This window comes from Xenopus laevis, chromosome 1L (genome assembly GCF_017654675.1).
Source record: "Xenopus laevis strain J_2021 chromosome 1L, Xenopus_laevis_v10.1, whole genome shotgun sequence".
Taxonomy (NCBI): domain Eukaryota; kingdom Metazoa; phylum Chordata; class Amphibia; order Anura; family Pipidae; genus Xenopus; species Xenopus laevis.
The window spans coordinates 37,248,540-37,264,337 of NC_054371.1; the positions used below are offsets into that span (position 1 = coordinate 37,248,540).

Below are 15,798 nucleotides of genomic sequence, written 5' to 3' on the forward strand. Positions count from 1 at the left end.
AGTCAATAAGCTTTCCCAGTTTTTGGAGGTAAAATAAGGTACCTCGGCTTATACGGTATGTTTAACTGGAGATCAATAGAGAATTATTTGATAAACATCTGCTTTTATATTGTGAATTGAGAATTGACTCCCTCGGTTCTTTAGAGCAATTTGTTAATCAGTTAATGAAGTTGTTGAGGCAGCGGACTCATGAATTCAGACAGTGGAATATTTTGAGATGCACCAACAGGAAGAAAATAAATAAACAAAATCCGATGGCACACAGGACTACAGGAATTCTTCCAAATTTTTATTATAAAGCGGATTGCAAATGCAACGTTTCGGGGAATAAAAATCCCCTTTGCTTGCCATCGGATTTTGTTTATTTGTATCCTGTCGTGAGGTGGCCGAGCCTCTACCCTTGTGCACCAGGCGTCTCTTATCTTCTACAGGGTGTGCGAGGTCCTGCACTGCTTTGTACCAACAGGAAGAAATACATGAATCTGACCTTGGGATCCAGTTTGGAAAAGGCACTGGGTTTCCCTCCCCAGCAGCTGATTTCCATGATGTTATCATAGTCCTCTTTCATCAGGTAATAATTGTCCATAAAATCCACCACCTCGGCCACCCCCTCTGCTCCAGACTGATGCAATGGCCTCACCAGCTCGTCCCTCATGTACGACAGATAATCCAGATTCAGGGCCCCCTTGTTTGTTCTCGTTCTTAGAATGAAAAGAAACAATTGAATTCCTTGCTAAGTGTAGTAACAATCTATTTACCTGCCTGGTACCTCGTTGAACCTACTGTCATCCACCCAAACCAGGATTCATTTCTGATAGGCCGGCCTTTCATAACTACAACTCCCAGCAGCCTTCACCCAACAATCTTCTTTCCCTTAACCCTTTAAGTGTCACAGAAAGTAGAACGTAATACGTAGTACATTCTGCAGTAACTTCCTGGTTTGGGAGAAGAGAATTGACATAAATCTGCGCCTTTGCTCCCCACTCGTTCTTCTACCCCAAGGCAACGAGCAGAAGTGGGGAATGAGCGGGGCCCCTGGGCGCGATCACCGAGGAGTGGCCCCTAAAGAGCAGCAGACATGCCAATTACATGTCTGCTGTAGGTACCGCATATTACACTAGACAAGAGAAAAAAAAGTGTTAATTTTAATGGTTTTATTGAATTTAAGTGATTTTATTGCATTCCGCCTTGTTCTTCGTTTTTGCCGGTGGAAATTTTGTCTATATTTCCATTTGGGAGTCTCTGCATGCCACATAGTTTGGTAAATCTATGCATACTGGGCATCAAAGTGTTCAGCAGACCCCTGGCGTTCATAATTAGGATGTTTTTTGCTGGTCCCTTACGAAATTTTGGGTATACAATGGGGTAAAATGCAAGCTCTGTGACAATTTTCAGAAATGTCATAAAAACCACTACGTTTATCATAGCTTTGCAGTTTGGTAGTTTGCTGTAGAAAGACGTATTTACCCATTTTGGATTCTTCAAAATGTGTTCTTGTAAATATATATATATATATATATACATTTTTTGGGTTGAATTACTAATTTTCTGCTTTTATCCCTTTCTCTAACCGCCAGATACTTTGCACAATGGGCAGCAAACTGTTCAGTGGACGCCTGGCATTCATATTTAGGATGTTTTTTCTTGTTACCTTATGCTTTGTGAGAGATACAAACTTGCACAGTGATTTTATTTTTTATAAATGTATGTTTTTATAAAAACGGCTATGTTCAGAATAGCTTTGATGTAGAAGGAGTAAGACATAGTTACCCATTTTGGATTCGGCAGAATGTGTACTTTACAAAAATATATGTTTTCCTGGGGTAAACCGACTGTTTCAGGATTTTTGGCTTTGGAATCTAAAGTACGCCAAATTGCTTTGAAAATTCAGTAATTTACTGCTGGGAGTTTTTGATCTATAGAAGTCCGAAATGTCCATAAAACACATCTGCCATTGGCACGTTCGAGAGACACGAGGCTTTCCAAATCAGTTGAGTTTTTGGGCTTAAAATAAAACATTTTTCTGGAATCCTTAAATTAGGGATGCACCGAATCCACTATATTAGATTCGGCCGGATGGGAAAAACATTTTTCCTTCCTTGTTTTGTGACAAAAAGTCATGCGGTTTCCCTCTCCACCCATAATTTGCATATGCAAATTAGGATTCGGCCGGGTGGAAGGATTCAGCCGAATCGGAATCCTGCTGAAAAAGGCCGAATCCCAAACCCAATCCTGGATTCGGTGCATCTCTACCCTAAATCATTAAAAAAAATAAATTTTTAATTATTCTTTGGTATTTAGAACTCTAAATCTTGCTCCAGAAGTGGAAATACACAAAAAATCCTGCCGATTTAGAAAAGCTCATGTTCTCCAGAAAAAAAAAAAAAAAACCAACAATGTATAATTTTCCTAGGTAAACTAAAAATCACCCCCTCCCCCAGGAAATGCCCTTAAAGTGAGAGAGCACAGTATGTTTAACATAAGATTTTAAAAAAAATTAATACAAAGTTGTTTATTTTTAAACGGGGTTAACAGTCTTGGAGAAAGTGGTGGGAATTGCGAACCAGCCAAGACTGACTCCATTGTTGCATCATACCAAATCACCATAGCAACTGGCTGTATTTCTAGGTATTCGTACAGCTGTATACTGATGACATGACAAATGTAGAGCAGGTGGAGACCTCTACACAAGTCTTGCATTTATTTAGCTCAGTAACAGGCTCATAAGCCCAGTGCAGCCAATACTCCTGGGACTCTCACCTGAGGCACGTGTGCATGGTTAACTCCTGCGTGACGCGGTCGTATTTCCCCGTGGCGGAATATTTCCCTAACCAGCTGGGAAAATTAGGGAATTGCCCCATGTATCCTCTCATCAGCTCCCCGGGTAGGACACTGGCATAGACTGCCTGGGAAATACACAAAGAATATTTTCATTTGACTGCACGGCAACATTCCATCGATGTGAGTGTTATACTGTGTGACTGCCTCCACTGATGGGTCTGTGCTGCTGCTACATGACATAATGCAACAGCTAATGAAAGCTTTAATAGGCAATAATAATAATAATAACATGTGCTTTCAGAGCTATACGAACATGCCCAGCCCCACGTCTCATTATCAGTGATTAAAGGGGAAGTAAAGTATAAAATAGTTATCAAGTTCAACTGAGAAGGGGTTAAATACCAACTGAGAAGGTTAAAGGGGAAGTAAACTCTAAGATAGAATAAGGCTAGAAATGCTGTATTTTGTATAGTAAACATAAAAACTTACTGCACCACAAGTCTAATCAAACAAATGATTTATGCTTTCAAAGTTGGCTACAGGGGGTCACCATCTTGTAACTTTGTTTAACATCTTTGCAAGACCAAGACTGTGCACATGCTCAGTGTAGTCTGGGCTGCTTAGGGGTCGTCATAAATTATCAAAACAGCACAAGTCAAACAATATCTGCCTTTTTTAGTTTTGCAATGCCAGGCCCAAATTTCTGGTAACTGGACACATCTGTAGAACGTTTGAAAAGAGTTCTAAAAACACGAGTAATAAGTAACATTGCTCATGGAGCTAGCAGGAATAGACCTTATACTAAATAAACACAGATGCAAATAAAAGCAATGCTATTTATCATTGGGTGATAATGTTACTCACTCCCATACGTACAGTACCTGAGTGGGCAGAAGGCTCCAAGTCTGTTTGCTCCGGATCATTCTGTCGACAAGGTCCCCATCACAAATACTGTCAGCAGCTTTGCTCAGCAGAAACAAGTGTTTTTTCATGTTGCCACTAAATCCGCAAACACAAAATAGCAGAGATAAGCTTGTGTACAAGATGCAGTGTCACTAGAATAGAACTGGGGGTCCTTACCCTGCTGCAGCCGGCTTCACATGAACATAGTTTTCCTGCACAAACAGAGGCGCCAGCGAATAATCATGGAAGAAAAGGTCACTCTTGTCTATAAGAGTCATATGAGCCGTTTCTTCCCCACTACTAAATACTTTTCGGACGACATCAAAAGGACCCTTAAGAACAAGAAATTAAAAAAAAAAAAAAAAATTAAATGTGCACATTGATTTAGAACAGTGATCCCCAAACATGACGCTCTCCAACCCCTTGGATGTTGCTCTCTGAGTCCTCAAATCAGGTGCTTATTTTTGAATTCAAAGCTTGAAAGCAAGTTTTAATTGAATAAAAACCTAGTATAGTGCCAAGTAGAGCCTCTTGTAGGCTGCCAGTCCACATAGGGGCTACCAAATAGCCAATCACAACCCTTATTTGGCACCCCAAGAGATTTTTTTCAAGCTTGTGTTGCTCACCAGCCCTTAACATTTAACATTTGAATGTGACTCAGTTACAAAAGGTTTGGGGACCCCCTGATTTAGAAGCTTCACAGCGGAATCCTGGATATTAGTGATTAAAGCAAAGGCAGGAAATGAAGAAAGTAATGCGTGTCCCAATTACTCACCATTTTAATGTCCTTTTTAGCACGGTTTGCGTTACTCTTGGCTTCATCGTAAGTCAAGGCTTTACTTCTCGCACACCACATGCTGAGATTATGTAACACCTGTGAAAGCAAGTGGACACAGGTGAAATAGTTTGGAGGAACACGGGATAGGCTTGACCCTAGATGCCTGTACCCTGACCGGGTAGCCAAGTACAATGGGCAACATGGAAAGGTCTGCTCAGGTCACCAAACTAGCACATCTTGTCCTGATCTGGCCACACAGGAGGTGGGCTAAATAGGGAGGAGCCAATCCCTTCCCTCATTCAGAGAAAAATCATGAAGACCTGGCTGCAGAGGAACACATCAACTACCCAATGCTGTAATCACTTTACCTTTTCCCAAACCTAATCAGGATAATACTTGACCAATCCCCATCCATATATAGGCTGGGCATGCAGCTTTTGTTCCTATATATCCATCTCTTTGACTCCCCCAACACTCACTTACCTGCTCACCCGTCTCAATTTCCATCTCTTGCCCTCTCTTTCCACCACCTACCTGCCTACCTTTGCTTCTCTTACCCAGTGGCTCTTTTCCAACATCTTCTCTCCAACACACACTGCCCCTTTCCCCACCTACACCACCCATTGCCTCTTCACAAACACCACCACCCATTGCAATCTATTACCTCTTTTTCACTTCATCATTAACCAGCATCTCCATTTCTATTGTCTATCCTTTCTACTGCCTCTGTCTTTTCATTTGCCTAGTCTTCTTTTCCATCAACACCCACTGCCTCCATCTGTACTTTTGCTACTGGTTTCCTCAGTCCAGAGTTGAAGTTGTCTTATAATGCTTAATGACTCTCAATTATCTTTTTTTTTTTTTAATTTTTTTCTGCTATCCTTTGCCTGCTGTATCCAGCCTGTGTAGATCCTTTGGTCCTACTTCCTTTTCCTTATCGCTATTTTCTCCTTCTACCATGCATTCCATTTTGTGGAGCCCAGAGATGGCCAAGATAAGACCTTTCAGATCATATTAACCTACAACTACTAATACCCCCTCAAAAATTAATGGATGAGAAGATTTGTATTTTCTGCCCGTTTCCCTTCAATTCAGCTCGGTTTTTATTTCACTGGGTCCTTAGATTTATTCTCGTGTCACTCCAGGACCTTCCTTTTCAAAAATTTGCATGGTGTTTAGAGAGGAAAAGAAGGAGCTGCATCACTTACCTGACGAATGTCTTGGTTTGCCCCTAAAATGATCTCATTCATAGCTGGAGGCGGAATCTTCAATCCTTCCTTAAATGCCACAGACATCATCGCTCCCTGCAGCACAACAACAATAAAAGCACCAGCAAAATCACATCCGTATCAATTGGCTGTAAGAACTGCTTTAAGCAATTTATGCTGAAATGTAATTCTGCCTATTCTGCTATTAACTGATGTAACAAACATATTTTATCACCAATAATATAAGGATTATGGAAATTTAAGTAGACACGTAGGAATTCCTGAGATGCCAATAACTGTATATGAATATACAGTTATATTATACACAGAGGCCCAGTGCCCACAGTCACTGTGAACAAAATAGAAAAAGGTAGGGAGTGGGGGTCATTTGATTATATACATGCAGATGTTATGAGATATACTACGGCTGGTAGAACACTTGCTACACTTCCTGACCCGTGCGCTGCACTTATATCACATTGGGCAAAATGCAGCAGGGAAATCAAGGGGCTGTGTAACACACTGAACTTCAATGCATTGGACATTACATAGTTAATTACATAGTATGCATTGATAATGCAAAGACATTTGGGCTGTGCAGGGAGAATACACTGTAACTTGTTGGAGCAGAAGAATGCACTTTTGGCTAGAAGTATTTTGCGAATAGAAATATGTGATACAGACGTTTCCTTGAATCATCTCTTCCCATGGAATGTTGGCTCTGCTGCTCTCAGCCTAGGTTTTTTGTTTTTGCAGGCGGAAAAAAAAGCTGCAAATCTGCTCCCTTACACAGCTCAGTATAACTGCACTGACAAGTACAGCTTCAGCCTTTGCTCAGCTACAAGAAGAGGCTCAGCTTTGTGCTGCCAATCGGAGGCGGAAGCTGTACTTGTCAGTGCAGTTTTATATAGGTGTGTAAGGAATCTGATCTGCTTCTCTCAGCCTGAGCGTCATGTGACCTTGGCCATATTACATCTGGTTTGAGACACATAACAAAACAAACAAAATGAAACCTTACCTTTATCTGCTCCACCCTGGGTCTCTGAAAACGAAGATCAAAGCAGTAGTTTGCCAAAGAGCGAATCTTGGGATGATTGCGGTCATTACACATACAAATAATAGGGATCTTTGATTGTTTGATTAAGGAAATTAATTCCTGAAACAAAAGGATATGAAAAATACATTTGTTCAATACAGATAGTATTCTCTATACATTTATTCCCCCACTTCAAAGATATTCTCTCTAAAGTAGTGATCCCCAACCAGTTGTTCTCTGCAACATGTTGCTCCCAATCCCCTTGAATGTTGCTCCAAGTGGCTTCAAAGCAGGTGTTTATTTTTGCATTCCTGGTTTGAAGGAAAGCTTTAGTTGCATAAAAACCAGGTGTATTGCCAAACAGAGTCTCCTTTAGGCTGCCTGTCCATATAGGGGCCACCAAATAGCTAATCACAGCCTTTATTTGGCAACCCATGGACTTTTTCATGCTTGTGTTGTTCCCCAACTCTTCTTAAAGGAGAAGGAAAGGCTAAAAGTAAGTAAGCTTTATCAGAAAGGTCTATATAAATACACCAGTAAACCCTCAAAGTAATGCTGCTCTGAGTCCTCTGTCAAAAGAAACACAGCATTTCTTTCCTTCTATTGTGTATACATGGGCTTCTGTATCAGACTTCCTGTTTTCAGCTTAAACCTCCAGGGCACGGCCTTGAGCATGCTCAGTTTGTTCCTCTCCCCCTCCCTCCTCCCATCCCTGCTGTAATCTGAGCTCAGAGCTGTTAGTGAGCAGGGAGAGACTCAGGCAGGAAGTGATGTCACACCAAGCTTATATGGCAGCTCCTATCCTAAACAAACAGACAGCGTCTAGAGCTGTTTACTCAGGTATGGTAAAGCATTCTGCAGAATAAATCTAGCGTTCTAGCTTGCACTATTGTGGCTATTCTATTGGCAATAAACTGTCTTGGAGCTTTCCTTCTCCTTTAAATTTGAATTTGGATCACGGGTAAAAAATAAAAAAAGTTTGGGGAGCCCTGCTCTAGAGGATAAATAAATATGCCTAAATAATCAACACCACATGCACAGCAGAAGAGATGAAAAAGCTCCTTTACCTGCACTCCACCTCTGTCCTCATTACCAGCCATTCCATCTACCTCATCCATGATAAGAGCATGTTTGGAGCTGACGGACTTGCATGTTCCTAACAGAACACAAATAAAAAAAATATACATGGGACTAATTCCCTGCACACACTGCATAACTATTTATATCATTCCATAAAAGTCTTACCTGAATAGAAGCCTTTAATGCTTGTATTGTTCAATGACTCTGCGACCACCTCCTTCATGCTGTTTTTGCTGCGAGTATCACTTGCATTGAGTTCTACATAGCTGTAGCCCAGCTCCTGTCACACAGACAACACATTATAATCATTGACTTTGGGATACAATAATAAAAAAATAAAAAAAACATTGGAGCTCATTTATAAACACTGGGCAAATTTGCCCCTGGGCAGTAATCCATAGCAACCAATCAGTGATTAGCTTTTGTCAGCCAGCCGCAGGTTGAACAGTAAAAGCAAACATATGATTGGTTGGCATGGGTTACTGCCCAGGTGCGAATTTGCACAGTGTTTATAAATAACCCCCAATGTCTCTTGCTTGAATTGCCACAGTAATTCCTGCCACCTGGAAAAGGGCCTCTTTGCCCTACATGGTAAATACACCCATGCATCCAAATGTTTCTGGCTCGTGCACATGCCTCTCATCCTGATCTTCTGATCCTGATCTGTTTGTTTGTTTGACTTTGCTTCTAGGTCATTTCTGATTTTCTAGTAGTGACAGATTATTACTAGCCAATGATAAAGTGGCTTTTTAAAAATAGGTGGGTGATGTGTTTGGAACATTTTATACACAGATTCCTTCATACTATCCCAGAGCCAGTCCTGTGTATAACACATGGCAGGATAAATGCAGGGTATTTCATGTATAATAACCCACAACACATGGCAGGATCAACTCAAAGTATCAATACTGTGTATAATATCTCTGTTTTGCAGGAAAGACTTAAAGAAACAGCCTCCCTGAGCATACATTGAAATCCACCAATGCTCCTAAACATGAAATATAAGCAGTACATAGGTCATATCCAAATTATGGAAAGATCAGTTATACAGAAAGCCTCAGGTCTCGAGCATTCTGGATAACTGATCCCATACCTGTACTATCAGCAAACAGGCAGCTTCCTACATTATTCATTGTTTTGCTAGATACTGACCATGTACAGAATAAGATGCTGACAATTAGAACGTACCTCACAGGCTAACACAGCTGTTGTAGTTTTGCCAACACCCGGAGGGCCTGACAGCAGGGCAGCTTTAACCGAAGAGCCGTCATCTTTGCCTCCAAATTTGTTAAACTTTGCTGCAATACAAACCATTTACATCAAAACAAATTCTACCACCTAATTACTAATTAATTTTTATAGTATTTGAATTTAAACCGAACATTCAGATCTTCTATAATTATATTTAACTATTTACATACAATTGTATTTGTTGTGGTCTGCTTTATTATTTTTTTCTAAAAGGAAGGGAAAAAACCCAATATTCTAATAGCAGTGGGTCGCATGGTAATTACTAGATGCCCCAAACATTTGCTAAAAGCATACTGCAAAAATTAGCCAACTGCTGGTTTGCTCTCACACGTGGAGTATCTGTGCATTTAAATGGTACAGATCCTCCATGGGGAAACAAGTAGAAAAAAAAAAAAAAATCAGCCATAATTGGTCTAGTTCTAGCAATTTTAAAATTGTTTAAAGGGCATGTAAAGGCAAAAAAATAAAATCCAATTTTTACTTTCTTTAATGAAAAAGAAACCTATCTCCAATATACTTTAATTTAAAATTGTGTACCGTTTTTATAAGAAACCCGACTGTATGCAGTGAAATTCTCCCTTCATTTACTGCTGTGGATAGGAATTGTCAGATGGTCCCTAACTGCTGAGCAGGGAAACAATCATACTTATGAACAGCAGGGGGAGCCCCCGCCTTACTTCCCAGCCATGCAGAAATCAAGCAGCTTTGTTTGTTTCCTTTTAGAGCAGTCGGAAACTGTGCAGAGATTTGTATTGAATTTTATTTTTGCCTTTACATCCCCTTTACTGTTTCCAGCTCCAGCTGCAGGGACAAAGATCATGGGGCCAGATTTAAACAGATAAACTAGGATTCTATTTGTTGGATTATTTTGCTGCAGTCACTGGTTCTGCAGCGTTGAAGAAAGTTTGTATTAAACAATAAAAAAACGATAAAATCCACATTAGATTACATGACAACACAACCCAGTGCAGTCTGTCTATTCTGATTATTAATCAGTCTTGCTGTATTGGCTTCTGGCAGATATTTGACTTGTGCTGTTTTGATAATTTCGGATGATCCCTAAGCAGCCCAGACCACACTGAGCATGTGCACAGTCTTAGTCTTGCAAAGATGTTTAACAAGTTACAAGATGGTGACCCCTTGTAACCAACTTTGAAAGTATAAATTATTTGTTTGATTAGGCTTGTGGTGCAGAAAGTTCATGTCTATATTTAGTATACAAAATACATCATTTCTAGCCTTATTCTAGTTTAGACTTTACTTCCCCTTTATTGTTCAAATATATTTGTGCTTAATGTCTCTATCAACACTAGCATTCTGTAGTGGATCTGTCCTAATGACATGCATCAATCATTATGAATGGTGATACCCAATGCCAGACAGCCACGAAAAAAAAAAATGTATATACACAGCAGACATGACTGAATTTTTATTAGTGTGATTACCAGCAGGTTTCTTTTCATCAGAAGAGTGGTTCTGGTGCCAGTTCTTGAGCCACTTCATTAGTTTATTAGCACAGCTCTGCTCTCCTTGTTGTCCAATGATTTGCTTTATAGACACAGGTTTGTATTTATCTACCCACAATAAACTTTCGCAGGGCGAGTCCCCATCGGTAGAGGTTGGTTGCACTTCCTCCGGCTCCTTCTTAACAACCTTTGTCTTTCCCTCGTCGTTCATGTCTGTTTTGCTTGAGGATTCTTTTTTTTCTGGAGTGGATCTCCTCTTAGCTGGGCTGGGCTTTTTTCCCGTTTGTTTTTCTGGTGTTAATGTTTTCTTATTTGGGCTTGGCTTTTTAGTCACTTGTTCTTTTTTGTCTGGACTCTTTTCTGTCTTTATTTTTGCCTTCTTTGCCTGAATCACAGCACAGAATAAAATTAGAATTACTTTTTTTCCCTCAAATTTTTCTAATGTCTCATTACTGGGAGGGGGACGGAAAGGGGGGTGGGGGGCGCTTGGAGAGTAGGGGGAAAGGCATAGGAAGGGAGGTAGTTTGGGTCAGGATCTGTGTCGGAGTTACATTTTTCAAGTAAATTAGCTGCCTGAACATTTTAGGGCTTGAAAGCCTCCCAACAGAAAATAAATACAGGTACATTTGTAGGCTTTTCTATCATTTTGCATATTTTCCTTAAAAATTGTTTCCGTTAAGCTAGCCCTAAAAAATCCATGGGTGCAAATGGAAAAGTGGGGTGCCGATGGCTACAGGAAGCATTAAATAAGATGAAAACAAATCAGTTGGAAGAGTTATTTTGTGTTTTTATCAGGGCTATGCCTCTTGGGAGAGGAATTTAAGCTCACAGGGCTTGCAACCAAAAGAAAGGATAAATAAAGGATTATTTGAGTACAGTTCAGTGATCTGTTCAGTAATCGGGGTACCTTGTACGAATTTAAAAACAGCCATCAATACTAACCTCAGCTGCTGCTGCAATGTCATACTTGGACCTCTTGCCGGGCAAGGTTCGAATTAAATGAAAAAGTCCATCTTCATCAATGACCTTTGTTCCGAGTGCCTCTGCCTATTTTGAAGGGGCAAAAGAGGTTCATCAACTATAATTAGCTTATTTACTTATAACTTATTTAACTCACCAAGGAACTATTTATATAACAATGGAAAGAAGTGCAGAAAATACAGCAGTCCATTATTTAATTTGGTAGCAATATAGAGAATAAAGGGACCCTTATTTCAACTGTCAACATGTCTGCCACAGGCACCTACTAAAGTAGTATTGAGTATTCTTTAGGGAAGGGAAATGAAGCACAACATTATTTTAGGCTCTTGCCTTTAAAGTGTTTATTGCAGCAGAAAAGTTTCTGGGCTCAACCTATTTCTCAGGTGCATTGAGGATGCACCTGAGGAAGGGGTTGTCCCTGAAAGCAATCAATGCAAGAGCCGAAAATAATGGGGTGCGTCATTTCCCTTCCCTAAAGAAGTAGTTACAGTTGGCTTGGAAGTGGCCTGGGATTGGATGCACCCTGTGAAAAGTAAGTGGTGTGCCAAAGAACAAAGTCATTTAGTATTTGAGCTAGGGATGCCCTGAATCCACTATTTTGGATTCAGCCGAAGTCCCGAATCCTTCACGAAAGATTCAGCCGAATACCGAACCCTGGGAAGGGGAAAACATTTTTTACTTCCTTGTTTTGTGACAAAAAGTCACTTGATTTTCCCTCCCGCCCCTAATTTGCATATGCAAATTAGGATTTGGATTCGGTTTAGCCGTGCACAAGGATTTGGCTGAATCCAAATCCGGCTGAAAAAGGCCGAATCCCGAACCGAATCCTGGATTCGGTGCATCCCTAATTTGAGCAAACATAGCTGCTGATAATATATTTTTATATGAGAACAGCCTATTCCGATGACGGACAAATGGTTATGTGTCAGAGTGTAAGAATAATAAAGTCTAATACCAAATGCCCTTATCATTCTGACGCTGCAATACCAACTGCCCATAGCAAGGTAGGTGCAGGGAGGGGTAATGTTCCCCCATTAATTATTTCTCTTGTAAACGACACCCCGTGATCAGAGTCCACTTTGTAAGCTACTGACAGAATTCAGAGTGTCAGCAGATGTTGGATGGGGCCCCTTGTGCAGAAGTGTTTTCTTCATTGCTGAGTTCATCACAGTGTCTGCTTTTAACAGATAAAGTAAAGAATAACAAGGCTGAGGGACAGTTGTCAGTAGGAAAACTGTTGCAATATCTGTAGATAAGAACATTCAGTTCTCTTAAAACATTTTGGGAGGGTTCAAGTTATACAACGTATGTATGTGCACATCCATTTTAATCTATAAAAGCTTGTGACAAGGGGAGTGTCTTTGGCAAAGCCCTCGTGTTACACTTCGGTGTCACATTGACAGCTTTCCCAAAGCAAAACCATTCTATGCTCTGTTGTTAAACTCAATAAACCTCATTCTATTTGAAATGGCCTCATCTTTGAGTTTTGCTTTACATATAACAAGGTCATAGCAATAAAATTAGCAACACTGCTTTACACACTCCAGTTCTAGTGAGAACAGTTCTGGATTAGGACTATATGAATAAGGGAACTATTTGTTATTGATGCACATGCTAATTACACTAAAAACCATCAGGTGCTGCACCTCAGATCAGTGATTCTATAGGGTCCCTATTAAGACTGACCCAATACTTGCTAAGTTGTGATGGTCCTGGAATTGCACAATGCAAGACAAAAGCTGTTCTAAGGACTGTGACATTAATAAGTGTTATACATAAAGGTTCAAGGCAAGACGCCGGCAGCTTAGACACAAATGTTTTACCTTCTCCCGTTTAGAGACGCCAGCGTCACGGCCCATGATGACATAGTTGGTCTTCTTGCTCACATTGCCAGTTACTTTTCCTCCGTACCTTTCTACCAAGGACTTTGCTTCATCTCTTTCAATAGATTCTAAAACACCAGTGATCACAAAGGTCAGGCCCTCCATGCAGTTATCTGCCCCCTGACAAAAGGGCAAGAAGAATTATTATTTGTGTTTACAGCCTCTTCACGTTGCACCACATATGGGTCAACTGATTCATTTTTAGGTTGAGATTTCATTTCTGGTTATCACACATAAAACTGCCTTATTTATACACTCACTAACACTACCCACATGCAATTTTACATTTTAATTCAGTCATTTTATGCTTTTATCATCTTTATACTTTATCTATATACTTTACATTTTTTATTCAGCAGCTCTACAGGTTTGCAGTCTCAGTGGTCTGGTTGCTAGGGTCCAAATTACTAGCAACCATGCATTTGCATAAGAGACTGGAATATGAATAGGAAAGGGTCTGAATAGAAAGAAGAGTAATAAAGTAGCAATAACAATACATTTGTATCCTCAGAGGATGGGGTCAGTGACCCCCATTTGAAAGCTGGAAAGAGTCAAAAGGTGGCACATAATTAAAAAAAAACTATTAAAAAAAAATGACCAATTGAAAAGAATTGGCCATTCTATAACATACTAAAAGTTAAGGTGACACACCCCTATAACAGAAAGAAGGCCAGCTGTAAAGGCAGCTATAAAAAATCATATGAAACAAAGTGTGTGCCTTCTGGGCTGTCAAAACTGACAAATATTAAAGTACTAAGGATATAATTTGGTTTGGGGATCAGGAGATTTGGACATTTCATCTGCTGATACACAATGACAGCCAGTGCATGGTACATTAGCTGATGAGGAAGTGATGGGGCTGCAGCTCATCCTCCTTATTTTCTGCCAATCCTTCGTTTGTATGTTTTGAACAAATGATCAGGACAATAAAATAGGCGAATAAATGGCCCCTGTAAAGTCGTCAGCTGTTTGGCCCTTGGGCTGCTAGGTAGGAGAGTGTAGTAAACCAGCCCATGTACAATCCTCTTAAAGGAGAACTAAAAAATGCACTAAAAATACTGCACATTGTGTTTTGGTGTTCACTGTCAGGTAACCTTAGCCCTTTAGCAGTAAAGATTGGTGTCTCTAAAGATGCCCCAGTAGCTCCCAATCTTCTTTCCTTCTGATTCACTGCACATGCTCCGTGTTGCTGTCACTTACTGAGCTTAGGGACCGACATAAAATATAAGTCACCATACAAGGCTGATTAGTAATGAATTGAGATTCTCATTACATGGCAACTCAGTAAGCAGCACAATTAGCATCAGACTTTAAAGGAAAACTATACCCCCCAAACAATGTAGGTCTATATAAAAAGATAGTGCATAAAACAGCTCATATGTAAAACCCTGCTTCAGGTAAATAAACAATTTTCATAATGATATACTTTTCTAGTAGTATGTGCCATTGGGTAATCATAAATAGAAAATTGCAATTTTCAAAAATAAGGGCCGCCCCCTGAGATCGTAGGATTCACTGTGCACACAATCAAACTGTCTTCTAATTGGCTCATGTGACCTAAGAAGTATAAAGTTGTGTCTTTTGCTTCAACACTTCTTCCTGTTCCAGTTAAGAGTTGCCGTATTTCTGGTCAGGTGATCTCTGAGACAGCACACAGACCATCATGAAATGGCTCAAGGCAAGAGATGTAAAAGGACAATATTTACTTAAATATATATTCCAGTTTGGTAACATTCTTTAATATGTCACTTAATATGATATAAATCTGTTGCTCAAGTGTTCATTTTGGGGGGTATCGTTTTCCTTTAATAATCAGCATCGGTAGCATCAGCAAAACCTCATTTTCTGCTTGCTGATTTGCAATGACTCCTAAACTCCTAAAATCTCAACAGATGCTCAAAGCCCACTGAGCATGTGCAGTGTCACTGACACTCCTAACACAATCCAAGATGGCAAACTCCTGTGGAAACTTGAAATGCCTGAATCATTACTCCTAAACAGATGCTGAACCTTTAGGGTGCATCAAAAAGTTCAGTATATAATTTAGGACATTTCTAGCCACGTTGGTTTTTAGGGTTTAGTCCTGCTGTAATACACTTTTTAATGTGCTGCTTCTCACGCACGTAAAATACGATGGAACACTGAGCCTGGAACACTCACTATATAAATAGAAAACTGCATAACAAGAAGTTAAAAGTTACCAATAGAAGCGATTAAAACAATCACTTACTGTGGGAATTTCTTTAGAGCCCAGAGCTTTTGGACCTTCCCGATTAAGAAAATTCTGGTAAGCCTTAAAATTGGCACGTTTCTTCTCAGAGTCCTCAGGACTTGACTTTGAAAGAAAAAGATATTCGGATTTATTAAGGTTCTGCAATAGAACAGGGGGATATGTGCGACAGTATTGCCGATAATCAATAAGCATAAGATT

The 15,798-nt window shown here is 40.0% G+C and overlaps 1 protein-coding gene across 1 annotated transcript in view; it reads right to left on the reverse strand.

The window, feature by feature from the left end:
* The window catches only part of rfc1.L (replication factor C subunit 1 L homeolog), a 42,590-nt gene that overhangs the window by 2,684 nt on the left and 24,108 nt on the right, over nt 1–15,798 (reverse strand). The window contains exons 10-23 of the mRNA XM_018229167.2: nt 15,598–15,702; nt 13,308–13,487; nt 11,446–11,550; nt 10,483–10,888; nt 8,975–9,084; nt 7,952–8,066; nt 7,774–7,862; nt 6,689–6,826; nt 5,671–5,766; nt 4,460–4,558; nt 3,862–4,016; nt 3,663–3,780; nt 2,761–2,906; nt 488–701 (exon numbers count right to left, since the gene is read on the reverse strand). Coding sequence (XP_018084656.1) covers nt 488–701; nt 2,761–2,906; nt 3,663–3,780; nt 3,862–4,016; nt 4,460–4,558; nt 5,671–5,766; nt 6,689–6,826; nt 7,774–7,862; nt 7,952–8,066; nt 8,975–9,084; nt 10,483–10,888; nt 11,446–11,550; nt 13,308–13,487; nt 15,598–15,702 — 2,076 coding nt within the window. The remainder of the gene's footprint in view (nt 1–487; nt 702–2,760; nt 2,907–3,662; nt 3,781–3,861; nt 4,017–4,459; nt 4,559–5,670; nt 5,767–6,688; nt 6,827–7,773; nt 7,863–7,951; nt 8,067–8,974; nt 9,085–10,482; nt 10,889–11,445; nt 11,551–13,307; nt 13,488–15,597; nt 15,703–15,798) is intronic.